This window comes from Panthera pardus, unplaced genomic scaffold (genome assembly GCF_024362965.1).
Source record: "Panthera pardus isolate Hobbes unplaced genomic scaffold, ASM2436296v1 HiC_scaffold_15, whole genome shotgun sequence".
NCBI lineage: Eukaryota > Metazoa > Chordata > Mammalia > Carnivora > Felidae > Panthera > Panthera pardus.
The window spans coordinates 71422993-71440275 of NW_026526710.1; the positions used below are offsets into that span (position 1 = coordinate 71422993).

Consider the following 17283-nt stretch of genomic DNA (forward strand, 5'->3'; position numbering starts at 1 on the left):
GGCTGGATGGGGAGCCCCTGGGCGTGCCAGAAATGCAGAACCTCGCCCCCATCCCCACATTTACTGAACGAGAACCTGCATTTTCACAAGAGCCCCGGGTGATCCGTGCGAACTTGCAATTTGAGAAGCAGCGATGACGCTGCTCAGAGGTGACCTAACGGTACGGTCAGGGAGTAGTTGAAATCTATCACCTAAGAAGGCCGCACACTGTGGGCATCCAACTACTGTAGATGGCGTTCTGGAAAAAGCAGAACGATGGGGACGGTGAGAGACCAGTGGCTACCAGGAGTCGGGGGCGGGGGAAGGAAGGAAGGATCCGTGGGGCGCTGGGGACCGGTAGGGCAGAGGAACCACGCTGTAGGGTACCGTGATGGTGGATATGTGTCGTTACATGTGTGTCAAAACCCAGAGAATGTACGAAGAGTGAACCCTAATGTACGCTGTGGACTTTAATGACTCATGATGTATAACATTTGCTCCTCAAGTGCGACGAATGTCCACACTGACGCATGATGATAGTAACAGGGGTAAACGATGGAGTAGGGGGTGAGGGAGCGTTTGGGAACCCTCCATACTTGCCGCTCATTTGTCCGGAAGCCCAAAGCTGCTCTAAAAAATTGTCACTTTAACACCCACCACAGCAAACCAGTGGGGAGGCAGACATTTTCTCTCTCGGTTTGGGGTGCATAAAACCATCCCTGAGCGGTCTCTATGTCATTTCTTCCTGCCTGATGTGGGTCGCTGCCGTTCTGCCCGACAGCTGGGCAGGACCCCAACTGGCAGGAAAGGAGACTGTGGGATGCGGGGAGGGGCCAGGCTCCCGGGGAGCTGGGGGGTCCCAGCAGGCTCCACACCACCTTCCGGTGTGATCCGACGTGGGTCAGCCGCGGGGTTTATAGCGCAGGGTCACTATCGAACAGAGACTGTGATGGAAGAATGCGGAGAGAACAGGGATGCAAATACTTCGTGCTCCGGTACACTGATTAGGAAATGGCCAAATTGCTAATCCTGGGGGAATGTGAAATATGGCACCAATTCGAAAGAACCAGGGTCTGCGCTCATCTCTGCATCTCCCACTTTCTGGGTAAGTGTGAATTTAATGACACAGAGGATTATAGCCGGATGTGCGACTAATGAGGGAAACGGCCCTTCTGTTGGAAGTCACCTCTGGCCACAACAGGACGTTCCACTCTAGCGTGACAACTCGACCCCATGAAGGAATTCACGTTTTCTGTTGATACAGCAGCTGGAGGCGTCTAGAAATCCCAAGGTTAGGAATGGGGGCGGGGGGGGGGGGGGCTGTGGACAGGGCACCAAGTCCCTGACAACGCAACCATGTGCACCCACACAAAGAGACACAGAACGTGAAGCCGGTGGGTACAAAGCTGGGCTGTCTTTGAGAGTGACCGTCGATTTCGCCTCTCCACACGTCTGGTCGCAAATCCTGCTCCGAAATCATCTCAGGGAAGACAGCAGGCGATGAGTTTGGGAGCAGCGTGGGGCACGGGCAGTCGGACGTGGGACCGTCACCGGCGCTCTGAAGGCTAGGTGCTCTCTGTCGAGCGTTTTCAGACGTGTGCCCACAAGACTATGTGCCGCGAGCTGGTGGCCGTTCGTTCACAGGGGGTGCGAGGTTTTCTTTCCCGCTGGGCTCCCGGGCACCACCTTCTTTGCGGTTGTGGAGTTTGGCTGAATTCTGCTTTTCGTGACGGCCGGCTTCTTCTGTTTCTGGCTGTTGTTTTGAAGTGATGTCAGGCCCAGCATTTTACAATACTTGTTACACTGGTGTAGGGCTTTAAACTGATCGATGAAGGTCATGGAACAGTTGCCTTTAAATCCTTTGTACCTGTGGGTTTGGGTAGAAGGACACATACTTGTTAAAACACGGGACACTTTCACCAGCCTTCGAAGGGGAAACTAATGGGAGACGGAAAACACATTGATTCCGACCCCGGGCAAGGATGGCCAAATGTTCTGCCACAACTATTGACAGGAGAAACAAATCTGTGGGATTAAGTAAAGGCCGAGGCCCACAGGCATGCACATTCCAGACCAAAGGCCTGTGATCGTACAAGTGTTCTGGATGCTTACGGTTCCAATGAAACAGCATACTATTTGCCTTTTTCTTTTAGTCATAGTAACTAGTGCTGGACCATCTTGATAAAAACTAGATCTCTTGGTAGTCTGAAAGCCACCCTATCCCGCCCAGAGGTTCTGAATAAAAAAAAAATTCTATAACGTTGGGGCTGGAAGACATTATTTAGTTTAGAATTTTCTCTTGCTTAAATATTTTTATTTATTTTTGAGAGAGAGAGCGAGAGAGAGAGAGAACCTGAAGCAGGCTCTGCACTGACAGCAGAAAGCCTGATGTGGGGCTTGAACTCATGGGCCGAGTTACTGTCATGACCAATATCATCACAGGCCGTCCCGTGGCAGGGATGTGGAAGCCGACATTGAAGGATGAGGCAGGTAAACAGGGGAGCGGGGGTGAGCCTGGCACACAGAACGTTTGGCATGATTTGTGAGGCCCCCGAACAGAAGGAAACCATGGGCTCCTCGTTCAAAAATGATGGAGGCATCGAGACCACGATGGTGGAGCCCGTGTTCGACAAAGCCCAGGGCCCTTTTCACGGCGGGCCCTGCTGGCTGGGGGACAGTTCTGGCCACGGCTGATGAATAGGACAAACACGAAACCCGGCCTCTTTCATTTGCTGGTAGAAACCACGAAGGTCAAGGAAACCTGGAATGAATGGGGACCGAGACTGTGTGCTTTTTCCCCGTGAAATCCACGCCGGGTTGGAAGCTCTTAGGGGAGTGGAAGGTTCCTTTCATCTCTGGAACCAGAGCAGCTCTGTCTTGACCAGTTTGTTATAAACGCAGCCTGCTCCCTCCTTCTCCTCCTCCTCCTCCTCCCTGTGAGGGAACGCTCTGCCCCCCCTCACCCCTGCAGGAACCTGCAGTCCATTTTTGCTTGTGAGAAATGCCTTGGTTTCTAAAAGCCAAGTTCCCTCCTGGAAGAAAAAGTCCGCTCAAGACAGGGGCTGAATCCAGCAGGGTAGGAAAATTCTCCACTGTTAACCTCATCATCTTTACATCTCTATCTTCCATAGGACATGGTGTGACAGGCGGAAATGTCAGCCCCACTTCGTTTCTCTGGCGCCTGAGCGCCCCTGGCAGGCCGCGAGGCCGCGTGGGCCTGTGCTCATCAGACGTGATGGAAAGCCAAACCCATCCTCCTGCTGGAGGGAGGCCTCCTGCCTCAGACAAACCAGGAAGGTCATGGGCAGGGGCAGCCTCCCTGTTGAAGCACATCCCTGGAAACACATCACAGCCACCCGTCTCAGGCCACCCGGAGGCTTTTAAACACTCAGACAACATCTAGTCTCTGCAGGGAAAAATCACTAACTCACCCTGGGACCTCCCAGAAAATTCGATTGTCGCTTCTTAAGCGTCGTCTGGCGGCCAAGTGTGTAATGCTGGGTACGAAGCAAGCCCTTTTATAATGGTTCCCATGCTCTGGAATGGGAAAGACTGAGTGTGGACGAAGAAGCAGGACTTCAGGCAGCCCAGCAGGGTCTGTCCTCTCCAGTAGCCCCTGAGGGCCCAGACCTCTTCCCGGAAATCTGGCACCTTCCTTTCCTCTATGTCCCTCTTTCTTTCTTTCTTTCTTTTTTTATAAATTTTTTTTTAACGTTTATTTATTTTTGAGACAGAGAGAGACAGAGCATGAATGGGGAAGGGTCAGAGAAAGAGGGAGACACAGAATCTGAAACAGGCTCCAGGCTCTGAGCTGTTAGCACAGAGCCCGACGCGGGGCTCGAACCCACGGACCGCGAGATCATGACCTGAGCCGAAGTCGGCCGCTTAAACGACTGAGCCACCCAGGCGCCCCTGTCCCTCTTTCTTTAGAGTCTTCACGGAAAGCCAGAGTAGGGCAGCAGGGACCGCTGGATGTCACAAGAGCCGCCGTGGGCAATGGTGAGGCTTTACAGGGAAGGTTGCTCTGCTCAGTCGAGGAACCCCGGTCTTTCTCCGCCCCCGGCTCCCCAAAAGCCCTAGCTCAAGTGCATTCTCGTGGAGTCCTCCCTGCTCCCGCCCTCACCGCGAGGAGAAACACCTCCAACCACTTCCCTCCATCTTTAGGAGAACGACATCCACTTCTCAGAATTCAGGGTGTGCCTCACCTCTCCGCACAGAGGTGATCTCTCCCAGAATACTACCTGATTCCCGACATACCTGTCCAGGGGAGGCTTTTCAATAAAGGCCAAGGAAACAGGTGGATAGAAGCCCCGTCCCCAGAGCTACCTCACCTTGGCCCAAGGGGGCCTCCAGATCACATTTCGGGACTTCCCTTTCTCTCTTGGTCCAATTTTGGACAATCAACTTGGCACGTCACACAATAATGAACTCCCATCCCTCGCCTATCACAGCTGTAGACCTTTTCTGGCTACCTAGCATCCACAGAATTAAAAATCTTTCCCCTTTCTCAACCTGGTGATGGTCTCAGTCAGGGATGCTGGGCTTCGGCCATGACTTCTGGTTCTCTCAAACTCACAGCCATCGCTGACGCCTTAAAAGGAAACAAGGCCACATCCTTTGTGTTCCGAGATCAATTAAGCCGGAGCGTTTCAAAGGACACCAAGCTCTCTTTCCGACACCAAGCAATGGGGTGTCCAGGTTCTCCTGCTTGTGGTCCGCCTTCCATGACACACGAGCCACGAGGAATAGAGGGGACCGTGAATATGAAATACCCTGGCCTCTCTCCAGCATTATCCCCACTGCACTCACCGCCGTTGATCTTGTTAGACAGATGCACAAGGCTGGACAGTGTCTCCCCCAAATGGCACGTCCTTCCTAGAACCTCAGAATATGGCGCTTGGGTGGCTCAGTCGATTAAGCATCTGGCTTCAGCTCAGGTCGTGATCTCACAGTTTGTGAGTTCGAGCCCCTGAGTCGGGCTCTCTGCTGTCTGCACAGAGCCCACTTCAGATCCTCTGTCTCCCTCTCTCTCTGCCCCCTCCCCCACCTCAAAAATAAATAAGCCCTAAAAAAAAAAATAGGGTTAGTATAGATGTCATTAAGATGAGGTCACACGGGAGTAGGGTGGGCCCTTAACCCAGTATCATGGGCGTCTATGTAAGAAGGGGAGAGCAGATACAGACGCGCAGGGAGAAGACCGTGCGATGACAGAGGCAGAGACTGGAGAGGCACGTCCACAAGGCTGGGAATGCGAAGGGTTGACCGCCACCTCAGGAAGCCAGGAGAGAGGCGTGGGGTGCATCCTCCCTCACAACCTCCAGAAGGAACCCACTCTTCTGACACTGGGATTGGACTCCTGGCGACCAGAACGCGAGAGAATAAATATCTGTTGTTCTGAGCCACCCAGCTTCTGGTCATTTGTTACGGTGGCCCTGGGAATCCAATGCAACGGGATAAAGCACCTCATAGAACTTCACACGCTTCCATTGTTAGAAAGCTTAGCTCTGTGCAGTTTTACTCACTGGGTCTTTTTATCCGTAACCTCAAGTTAGTGTAATTTTCCAGCCCATCACTTTAAGTTAATCTGCCCGTCCTCCCTCACTGCCTCCAGAAGAAGAACCGTAAATTCCTTCCACTGAACAGCACTCAGTGGGGCCTTTTCTTAAATAACTTCCCCTCGGATGGGGGTGGTGCATATAAATTACCCAGGAATGTTGTTAAAATGCCGGTGTGGGGGACACCTGGGTGGCTCAGTGGGTTGAGCATCCGAGTTCGGCCCGGGTCATGATCTCACAGCTGGCGAGTTCCAGCCCCGCGTCGGGCTCTGGGCCGACAGCTCAGAACCTGGAGCCTGCTTCGGATTCTGTGTCTCCCTCTCTCTCTCTGCCCCTCCCTGGCTGGTACTGTCTCTCTCTCTCTCTCTCAAAAATAAATAAACATCAAAAAAAAATTTTTTTTTAAATGCCAGTTTGGGCTCAGAAGGTCTGGGATGGGTCTGAGCTCCTGCACTTCTAATGAATTCTGAGGGGCTGCTGATGCCACTGGTCCAGGAATCCCAAGGAGTAAGGAGACAAACTAAAGCATGAAGACCTCAAGTCCACCACCCCTTTGGACCTTGGAGACACCTTTTAATTAATTAATTAATTTTTTAAGAGTTTTTTTTTTTATTTTTTATTTTAGAGCGACGTGTGGGAGGGGAAGAGGGGCAAAGGGAGAGACAGAGATTCTTAAGCAGGCTCCACACTCAGGGCAGAGCTGGACGCAGGGCTCGATCCCATGACCCTAGGATCGTGACATGAACTGAAACCAAGAGTCGGACACTCAACTGACTGAGCCACCCAGGAGCCCCGGTGCCTTCATAGTTAAGTCGGGACACAGGTGTATCGTTTGTCCTTGAAACTTGGGTCATACAACATCCCAGAGCCTGCTTCTGGAGGGGCTAGGAAGCTCTCTATTTCTACAATCCTGCCCTGACTCGGCACGGATTTATTCAGTCCTCACTATGTGTTGCCAGCCAGGCTAGTCTGATTGCTTGCTGAGAAACTATTCCTGTCTTCTCTCATCTTGACAAGGGGCTCATGCAAAAATTGTCAACTGACGGCAGGGTCGGCTTCTCTTTCAGCTTATCACAGCTCCCCCGTGCCTCCTATTGCCTCCAAACACACCTGGAGAGGGGGAGCGGGTGGAGCCAAGTGGCAGAAACTTCCAGATCTGGCTGTGTTGAACAAATTAAGGTGGTTTTTTTTTTGGTCTGGCTTAAGAAGGGATCCGTTAAAGAAAACTCGGTGGGACAAGGAAGAGCAATAGAATTGAATTGCCATTCGTTGGTAAGCTTTGTAGAAGCAAGGCAGAGACTCTTTACAACAGAAGTTTTAGTGTGATATCCTTTCTGAAGAAAATTTTAATTTATAGGGAATGACTACAAGGACACAGAATTCAGGCTGAAGACGGGGGTGAGGAATTGAAATAAACCTCTTGTTTCAGGGTGTGTGTGTGTGTGTGTGTGTGTGTATACAGCAAAGCCTGGGCTGGATTTATGAACAGGTGGAACAGATTGCCATCTACATGTAAAAGGAGGGGCCCTGGGAAGCCCCCCACTCTGGAACCATCTAATATTCCTGCACTCCCATCAACACCCTCCATTTCTTTATTTGTTCTTTCGTTTTTTCATTCAGGGGGATTAAAAAGGATTCAGCTTTTCCAGAAGCTGGCCCTCTTGTAGGGAAGACAGACCCATAAACAAATAATTACACTATGCCGTGATAAACAGCTCCAGGGACCTGAGAGATGGGGGTTTTCCCACTGCGTGGTGGGTCCTAAGAAGGATTCACACAGGAAGGACGGCTTGGGGTTTATCTGGCAGAGGGGAGAGCACGGGCATAGGTGCTAAGGCAGAGGATGTCCTCAGCAAGGCAGGTGTTCTGAGGAGAGCTGAGGCCAGAGGACGTTTCTGGAAGGCTCCGTGAGCCATGCTATGTGATTTTTCCCGTGGGTCGGCATTTCCTAAAATATGGAGCAGTAAGTCCCACAAGATGCTTTGAAATAGAAAATAATCCTGTGGCATAAGCGCTGTGATTAATATTACATAATCTTTCTCCCTGCCCCCGCGGGCCTTCCAATCACACGTTGGCTCTTTAAACACCCCTATGAAGCCTCACACCAAAGAAACCTCCTACACTTATTCAACCCAGGGTTTCCCGAGATTATTTAACAGCACATAGATCCCTTTGAAAGTGCTTCTGTCAGAGTCACTGAGCTCTTTGGGGGGTGGGGACGCTGTAATGTAACCAAATCTGTGTTTTCTATACAAATTGCATTCTGAGGTTGCCTTGTACAAGCTGACCTTCCTCCCTTGCTCTTTGCACCCCACCCCCACAAACACCACGGAAACCCTGGTCCGGCCACCACTGCTACGGCTCTAGCCTCCCTGTGGCTGTCCTTGCGCCCCGCCCGTGTCGGGCAGTTTCCCACGCCGCCCCCAGGGTAAGTCAGAGCCGCGGTCACAGGGCTGCTCAAGCGGTCCCACATCCCCGAGAACCCACCCCAGCTCCTCCCCTTGGCTCCCAGCCCCCACTGCTCCCCCCTGCCCACTCTCTGCCCTCACGCCTCCTCTCCGGCCCCTCCCTCAGCCCCCAGTTACAGCAGGGGGCTGCTACCATGGAAACAGGCCCTGGCACTTCTCTGACTTCTGCCCAGGCTGGAAAAAAAAAGGGGAAACGTAAAGACAGGAGGACAAATGCAGCCCACGAGTCTGGTTCTCTGCTTCTGCTGGCAGGGGCATTCCAGAAGCCCTGCACGCTTGCACGGCTCCTGCTGTCTTGCTTCTGAAGGCATGCCCAAACCAGGAGGGGCTCTGGGCTGTGATCCCCGAGGAAGAGGGAGCAGGGCCAGGGCCCTGGGGAGGCGAGGGAGAACTGAGCCTCCGTGATGGTCCGTGCTCCATTCTGGAGACCATAAGTCTCGTCCCCGTGGGTGTGGAGGAAGCATGGAGTCCTCTCCTTAATATCTGAGACACACTGAAGTCGGGACACAGAGGCCAAGGAGGGGACACTGGAGGCAAGACAGCCATGAAATAGGCAGTCCAAGAGTCAGCCACCGTCCTCAGCCCCAGAGCTGGGATTCCCAACGCCCGCCCCCCATTTTAGCTGCGGAGGGGGGAGCCTCTTTAGGGCACGGGGCTGGGCAGTCAAGGCCAAAGGGGATCAGGGTTTCACCATCAGATGCCTGGGGCAGGAGGAGGGGGGAGTGCCGGCCACACTGAGTGTGCTCAGGACCGGCTAGCGCTGACTGAGGGACCTTCTTTATGGGACAAGCCCCAAAATCCTATCAGTCCACAGTGAGCCCCTCGTTCTTTACTTCTCTCTGGGCTACACACACAGACACACACACACACACACACACACCACTCCTTTTTCCAGCTACCTTCTAGAAGCCTTCCTGTCTTCTCTTCTATTAACACACTTGAGTCCGTGGCATCTCTGCACACCCCCCTCTTCGGTTCGGGCAACCTAGCTCCGCTGTGCTCTGCTCGGACCTTCCTGAGAGCGCTGGTGGCTCCTTTCCGGACAGTTCTGGGCTTCCTCCAGCCCTCTGGTGTCAGGCGCTCGTGAACCCTCTCGGCCCTCACTGCGTCCTCATCTTCCATTTCCCTCCTACCGTCTCCCAGGTTTGTCCTGCAGCCGCCGATCTCACATCCAGCAATCTCTCCAGATGGTCTTTTGGTTCAGACGTGCCTCTGAGGCTGGATGACAAAGGACGAGGAGCCTGGCTGTGGGTCCTCGGGTCCTGGGGGTGACTGGGCGGGGCGAGGGGGTGGGTAGTGCCGAGGCATGGGAAGAACCCCCCAACTCCAACCGTACTGTCATCTGAAAGACTTTGGGGCAAAGACCAGGAAGCTGCCACGCTATTCCCACTCCGTGGAACGGGTATGTCCTTGCTGACTCCTGGGTCCAGGAGACTCTGAACTCACACCGAGAACATTGCTAGTAGCAATGCCTTGCCAAAATCGTGGCAGGGAGGGGAAGGTAAATGTTCCCTTCGTGGGCCCCCAGACCTCCTTGATGGCCAAGACTGGCCAAACAAACCAGCCACTGGCCAACCGGCTCCACCGCGAGATGGCTTGATCAGATTGAGATGGGATGCAGACTGCCTTCCAGGGTAGATGACAAGGAGGGCAACGGGGGAAAGCGGACATTTAGGGGGCAAAGCGCCTTTCTCAGGTCCCTCAGACCTGAAAGGCTGTCCTCTGAAGCCCGCCTTGGCCAGTCAGCTAGAACGTGTGGGTTCTACAGCCACAGCCCTGCTGTGAGAAGCACTCACATGATGTCGGGAAATTCTGTTCCCAAGTCCCTTGGTTTCCTCCCTTCCTGGCAGAGTCACGCGCCCGCCTGGAGAGTTAGCTAGCCCGCCTGGAGTCACCACACACACACACACACACACACACACCGTGCACATGTGTGCACACAAGCCTGCCGTAGAGCTGTGTATCTTCAATACAAATCCTATTGAATACAAATCCCAAATTTGCACTGCCCCTTTCTCTCCAGGTACAGTGGGGTCCCAGACTTGTGACGACCGCCCATGGGCACACGAGGCTCACGGTGGGCAGTGAGGGCAGAGCCTTTTTTTTTTTTTTCTGGAACTCAGCCCAACTGAAGGTGGCAGTCCTTTTTTGTCTCTCCTCTTTTTCATGGCTTGTAGGATGAGAGCTGGACACAATGACATCAGTAGAACCTGCTTTCTCCAGGCAACTGTCCTTACCATGCTCCTTACCATGTCGTTTAGGTCCTTACTGGCCTTCCGCAGGGAGCAAGCCATTTGCCATTCTGTCCAGGGTCTCCGGAATTCGGTTTCCATGTCAGGGACACCAGACATCGCCACACATTTCAGGATAGCTAACTGGTGGTCCCCCTGGGGAGTGTCCTTTGTCCTTTGTGGCTACTCATATCAAACCGATTTTGGTTCAATGCTTACCAACTGGGAAGAAATCTGCTCAGGGTACTCTTTGTTTTACTTCAATCTGGCAACATAAAAATGAGTTTGGGGTTTTTTTTTTGAGCCTTCTATAACGGGTTGAAAAACATATTGGCTCTGGCGCCCTCTGGTGGCTAATCCCAATCACGCCATCTCCCCAGAAATTCATCAGCTGCTGGCTGGGGAGGGGGGTGTGTTCGCAGGACAGACTGTGTGACACGTGCAGGTCTGTTCCCCTGCGAGCGTTGGTTGGCACTGGTTTTGCTTTGGTTCCACTTCTAATTTCTCCAGTTACAGAATTAGGCATTGTCCTAATTTTCCCCTTCAAAGAACTCTACATGGCGAAGCAATTTCAAATCGGAAAAATGTTCAACTCTCCCGTCAGTATCCGGGGTCTGCCTAGAAAATGGCTTATTAGGCTGTGACCGTGCTGTTTGCCATGCTGTGTAACTTGAGGTTCTCGCACTCGCCACTGCTGAAAGATGACAGGCACTGAGGTACAGGTGATGCGTTTTCACACATGTTCCCGTCGCTGGCTCCCAGGAGAGATAGGACATACTTCTGCTTTAGGGGCCATACTACCAGGCAAAGCTGAATTAAAACAAGTAAGTCACGGGGCACCTGGGTAGCTCAGTCGGTCGAGCATCTGACTTTGGCTCAGGTCACGATCTTGCAGTTTTTGAGTTCGAGCCCCGCCTCAGGCTCTGTGCTGACGGCTCAGAGCCTAGAACCTGCCTCAGATTCTGTGCCTCCCTCGCTCTCTGCCCTTGCCTCACTCGTGCATACGGTGGAGACTGAGACATAAGGGACTATTTTCTTTAAATGCCACAATGGCTTCTCTTCCCGCAAAAGACCCTGACCACTGCTGGCCAGAAAAAGGCCCTAAATTTGGGAGATCTTCTTCTGTTCTAAACAATACAGTGTATTATTTATTATTTAAAAATAAAATTTTTTAAGTTTGTTTTTAGTAATCTCTACTCCCAGCCTGGGGCTCGAACTCACGACCCTGAGATCAAGACTCACAGGCTCTTCCAACTGGGCCAGCCAGGTGCCCCTGTGCATTATTATTAATTAGTTGTAAAGTAAGTCAGATTGGCCTCTGCAGTCCTCCCACCCATGCCTTGTGCTCTTCCTCACGTGATTAAAGACCGTGTATAAGGCCGCCTACAAGGAACACCGCTTCTTAAGACCGTGCCCATTCCCCAGGCTCTTCTCTTTCCAGCATGGACGAACTAAGCCCGTGGGGGCGCTTGCTGTGAATCAAGAAAAGCATGTCATCGGCCACCGTTCGTCCCTCCTGCTCTCTGGAGGCCCGCTGGCCTCTGCAATGCTCCCCAACTTTCTCCTCCCTGCTTGCTACTGTTTCCCACCTGGAGCCTTCTCAGCCTGTCTTCGAGCTGCCTCAGAATCAGAACCCTTTCCAAGTCTCCCCGCTTTGGGCTCCATTTGGCAGCCCGGGCTTCCACCGGCTTCCACTGGAGCGTTTCTTCAATTGAATCTCGGCTCCAAATGTTGAGGGTCTGCCCCTCTTCCTTGGGGCGCCTTACTTCACACAGTGCTATGCTCCTCACTTGGGAAGTAAGGAGGCGGGATGTGGCTGTCGGTTCTCAATCCAGAGCACAGGGGTTCCGAGGGGCCTCCAAAGAGAACTCCCAACCACTCCTTACACTCTGAGGGTCCCCCTTTGATCAGTTTTTTAAACCGGCTTCTAAGAAACGTTTCTTGTGGGGGGTGGAAATTGCAAACTTAGGAAAAGTTTACAGAAAAGTTTCAGAAAAACAACGGACAAGATGATCTAATATCCCTTCTAAAGCTCTCAGAATTCCCTTCTCTCGCACCTCCTCCTCTGTGACCACTCCTTGGGAGGGAAGGCCGTAAGTGATACTTTATAGACATTTTGCGCTGGGCTCCAGCCATCAGCTCCGGTAATGGGTCTTGGGCAGCTGTCCCGGGCCAGATAAGTCACATTAGAGAACAAAACCAAGGGATTGGATTTCTTTTTAAATTAGGAGAAAAACGTGCAATGAGTTCCCGGAGACTGTTAAGACGCTTTTAAAAGATGTCTTAATCACGCTCTTAAGCTTGTCTTAGTTTTTGAAACTTCTGCTTTGTTTTGGTACAAAGTTGTTCTAAAGAATGGTATGATGTCAGTGTCAGGTCAGCATTGGTGTTAGTGTCAGGCTGAGGCAAGAGGGGGAAAGGACACCAATGTTTATCACCAATGTTTATTGCCTGCATACGAGCTTCAGGGCCTGGATGTCGATTAACGGCGGCGGGGGGGCGGGGGGGCGGGGAGGAGGGGGAATCCTCAAGACACCCTGTGTCCCCATCCTGTAGATCAGTGCTTCCAGAATTTAAAGTCACGTGACCACATAGCTGGTAAGATGAGAACTCAGCATTCAAACCAGGTGAGCATGATGCTGAGTTTACAGTGTCCCCCAGAGAACATGGGGTCTGCCCTACTTAGGAAGTGCTTCTGAGGTCCAGAGAAATCCCTTTACAAATAGCATGCTATAATTTCTTTTCTTTTTAAAAAATTTTTTTTTATATTTTATTTATTTTTGAGAGACAGAGAGATAGCGTGAGTGGGGGAGGGGCAAAGAGACAGGGAGACACAGAATCCAAGGCTCCAGGCTCTGAGCTGTCAGCACAGAGCCCGACGTGGGGCTCAATCCCACAAACCGCGAGATCATGACCTGAGCCGAAACCAGACGCCCAACCCACTGAGCCACCCAGGCACCCGTAATTTATTTTCTAAATGGGGAAATTTGTCCAGGAGAAAATGACTAACTAGATGGATGCTAGGATAGCCAGCATAAAAACTGCACTGTCCCAGGCAAACCAGGATGTAGGTCCCCCATCCCAAGGGCCAGACAAATGCCTATAATACAAGAAGCAATGGGAGAGTCAGAAGCAAATGGCATGAGCAAGATTTGAACCCAAGTCTCTCTCTAAAACCCCTGTTCCCACCACCTCTTCTACTGAGGTCTCATACCTGCCCTATATTAGCACCGGGGCAGGGGCTAGACAACTAGGGCAGCCCCCTCCCCGACCCCAAGCCTACTGAAGCTTTTCAAACCAGCCAATTCCCAGCTTGCCTTCCCTGCCTCGCCCTTTCCTTCCCCGGAAAACCAGCTAAAAGCCGTGGCTCATGTTTTCCCCACACTCCTCCTGCCTCCTGGCTGACCGTGGTGCCTCCCTGTGGGGACCCCAGGGCCTGGCCCTCTTGGGGACCGTGGGCAACAAACCTTTTCAGTGGCCATCGTTTTCTTTTTCAATCTAGAAAAGGACTGGCGTCACCATACCTGAACAGTAACAAAACCCAAGGCATGCGTCCCTTCTAAAGCCACTTGCCGTCTATTCCCTCCTCGAAACAGACAGTCTCCGCGCATGGGAACAGCAGGGGTGGGCCAAAACCGTGGTAGCTCCAACCCAGAACTTTATTTTCACCAAGAACCACAAAGAGCCTGCTTTCTCCTCAATGGCGGTCGCGCAAAGCAGAGAGAAGGCACAGTGGTTCAAGAGATGACCCGGGAAAATGCTGCAGAGCCGACCAGGCATATCCCACACCGGACAGAGCAACACCCCACACTAAACTGGGAAAACAAAGCCATCACCACAACCAAAGTAACTCATCACTGCTCTCCCCCAGCCATGTGCTCCTGAAACCACCACCAGGAAAGCGTGGGAGTTGCCTGAAGGGCTTTTGTGGATAAGAGAGAACGGAAATACATTAAAAATGTGCCAATCGAATTCACTGCGTTCAAGTACAAAAAAAAAAAAAATTTAAGAGGCTTCTAATAGTGAAGCTATCAAAGGTAGAAAAATGGAATATTCATAATTGAAAGAAATCCCAATAATGCTGGCATGGTCCCCCCCACCCCCCCCCACCCCTGCCGGGGCGGTCCTGTTAGTAATTAATCTTGAAGTGCGTTTCCAGAGTTCTTGTTTGTTTCAAAGTTAGGAAACAAATGTGTTTCCCTGCGAGAACAAAGTCCATAAATATTTTATGTAAGTGACAGAAGTGAATTGAATTCACCCCGAGAACATCTATCATCCACAGTTAGGACAAGAAACCTACCTGCCCACATAGCTTCCCAGTATGTGTGCCCGGCAGGTGTTTGGAACCCCGGGGTGGAAGGGAACGTGCTTGGTTTTTTTTCCACTCACCCTTTTGCCAGTGTTGCTATGCCAACGTCAGTTAACTTCATTCCCACACCTGTAGGAAGAGAGAGCGGAGATGGGATTTGTGTTTCACGGGGGTCCTCAGAAAGGACCGGCCACCTCTTCCGGGGCTAGGGGTAGTGACAGCCTCACGGTCAAGTTCTTTCCTACGTAACACACTTTTCCTCCTCATTTCCATCAGCAGAGGCCACTTTCTGCCGAGGCTGACAGCCTTTCAGACATACGTCGGGCTTTGTGGGATGACAAGGGAGGACAGCAGGCCTGTGACGGCAGCTGAGGGGAGTTGTGTCTCGTGGAAACCAATGGTGGGTCTGCTGCCCCAGGCCACCTGAGCCCTTTGTGGCTGGGGGAGTGATGTCCTCTGTCCACCCGGCCCGCGCCCTCTGCTGGAGAAGGGAGGCCGGTAGCGCTCTGAGGGACTCTCGGGCTTGTCACTTGTCCTAGGAGCTCTCTGCCCAGAAATGCTCAGGTCGGGGCTGCGGTCCGCTCCACTTCTAAATCGAAAGTGGAAGCCCGTGCGCAATGGCAGGTGGCGTGGGCGTGGGCCGGGCGGGGGGGGGGGGGGGGGGTGAGGTCGGCAGTGAGAAAGTTCAAGGTGGCATCTGTTCAGTTCAAAGCCCAGCTCCAGATATGGGATTTCCCATCTCCATGAAGATGGTCTCCCCGTTGAGGACAGAAGATTTTCTGGGTTGGCTTTAGGCCTGGGGGAAACACTCCCGAGCTACGTGGAGGCTTTTAACCACTGGTCTGGAGATGCTGACGCGTGTCACCCGTGGCCCAACCCTTTGACGCTTCTCCTAACCTCTCTCCATTCACCCGTTGGCAGGGCCGGCTACCAAAGCCAAACAACCAGAACAGCAGCCTGAGCCTTCCGCTCTGGTTCAGCAAAGAGCCACACTATCCCTGCTGGAATCCAAGCACACGGAAGTGGAGAAGAGGCACGCTCTGGGACAAATCTCCCCAGACAAGAGGCAGTGGGGTGAGCACGCCCGGCTCACTCTATGTCCTCAACCTCTCCCAGATCTGGAGGAAGACGCCCCTTTCCGGTGCCCGGAGTGTGGGTGGCCTCTGGCCTTTCCCGACTCTCCCTGCCACACCAGGAACCAATTCAGCCACTGTCTCTCTAGGCTGATGGCTACGGGCACTTGGTCCGATTTAGCGGACCTCTTCCTCACTCACGCAATCTAGTCACAGGCCTTCTATGGCAGGGCCTGGGGTCCACGGTGCCACCAACCAGTCTGTCTGGCTTGCCTCCTCCTCTCTTGCCCCTAACTCTTATCCTATCCAGGCCTGTGAGTGCTGTATCCCCCACGGCCAGCAGATGCCCTGCCCACTGAGAGGCCCGGCCACACGGAAACCAGTCTGGGCTGTGGCCAAAGGAACAGGCAACCATCTTCTCCGAAGCCAACCCTGAGGTTAGACGTGATGGCAACCTAGCTCCGTGGGTCTCGACTCCCCAAAGCGCCCTTTTCTGGGGCCCGGGAAAGGAAACCTGATGGGTTAATGCTCTGACGCAGTAGCATGTGCCCGGAGCGTGGCAGAAATCCAGGCCATGCTGCTATTCAGGCCGGTTAGGCAGACAGACGCAACGCGCTTTTCTGCAGCGCACCTGTGAGCTGAATCAGACATGGCACTTTGGGAGAGCCAGCAGGCAAGTTCAAAGACTCTTCCGCAGCCAGCGACTACTTCACCTCATTCTTTCAAAGCTGTGAGCAGCTAGAACGTATGCAGAAATGCTGCACATCGCCTTTATTACAGGGACTGTGCTTTTTAATAAATAAATAAATAAATAAATAAATAAATAAAGACACCAAATTGTAAAAACCCTCTTTGGATATCTTGTTTTTGGGGAAAGCCGTATTTAAAAATCACAGCTCCGCGCTGCACGGAGGGCCAATTTTAAGAAGTTATTTGGCACAAGGGTCCTTGAACTTGGGCATTGCCTTTCCTGCCTCTCACGATCACCAGCGGTCACTTACAGTTTAGAAAACCAGAATGTAATTTTGAAAAGGAAACCTCACTCTCTCTCGGTTTAATGATGTGCTAACCCATGTGTCTCCAGGAAAATAATTTGAAGTCCCGTTGGGGATAACAGTCATCTGCAGGTTGTTTCCGGTGGAAGGAAGGAAGTAGGCGGCATCAGAAATTTGTTCTCCAGAACGTGAGTCCTTGGGTCTTTTGGGCGACAGCTTCCTAGGAACCTTAGTGGTTGGTCCCAGCAGCAGGCAGATCCCAAGACCAAATCACAGGCGGGGCTTTGACTCCCAAGCTGGCAGGACCCACGGCGATCCTGTCAACAAGCAAGCCCAACCAGGCAGGGGATAGCTTTTAAGAGTCCAAGAAGGTGGGGTGCCTGGGTGGCTCAGTCGGTTAAGCATCTGACTTCGGCTCAGGTCACGATCTCGCGGTCCATGAGTTCGAGCCCCGTGTCGGGGCTCTGTGCTGACAGCTTGGAGCCTGGAGCCTGGAGCCTGTCTCAGATTCTGTGTCTCCCTCTCTGACCCTCCCCCGTTCATGCTCTGTCTCTCTCTGTCTCAAAAATAAATAAACGTTAAAAAAAAATTAAAAAAAAAAAAAAGAGTCCAAGAAGGTAATAGCTGAGTTCGGGTTTGCTTGGGGTTTTGTTTAGTTTTTCCATCCTAATTC

General features: G+C 52.4%; 1 protein-coding gene across 5 annotated transcripts in view; it reads right to left on the minus strand.

The window, feature by feature from the left end:
- Positions 1 to 424: 424 nt before the first annotated feature.
- Positions 425 to 17283, minus strand: part of ALPK2 (alpha kinase 2) — a 117067-nt gene continuing 100208 nt past the window's right edge. For all 5 annotated transcript variants that reach the window (XM_053902773.1, XM_053902771.1, XM_019463912.2 and 2 more), the window contains 2 exons: positions 14623 to 14671; positions 425 to 1846 (listed from right to left, as the gene is read on the minus strand). In XM_053902773.1, coding sequence (XP_053758748.1) covers positions 1618 to 1846; positions 14623 to 14671 — 278 coding nt within the window. In that variant the 3' untranslated portion in view covers positions 425 to 1617. The remainder of the gene's footprint in view (positions 1847 to 14622; positions 14672 to 17283) is intronic.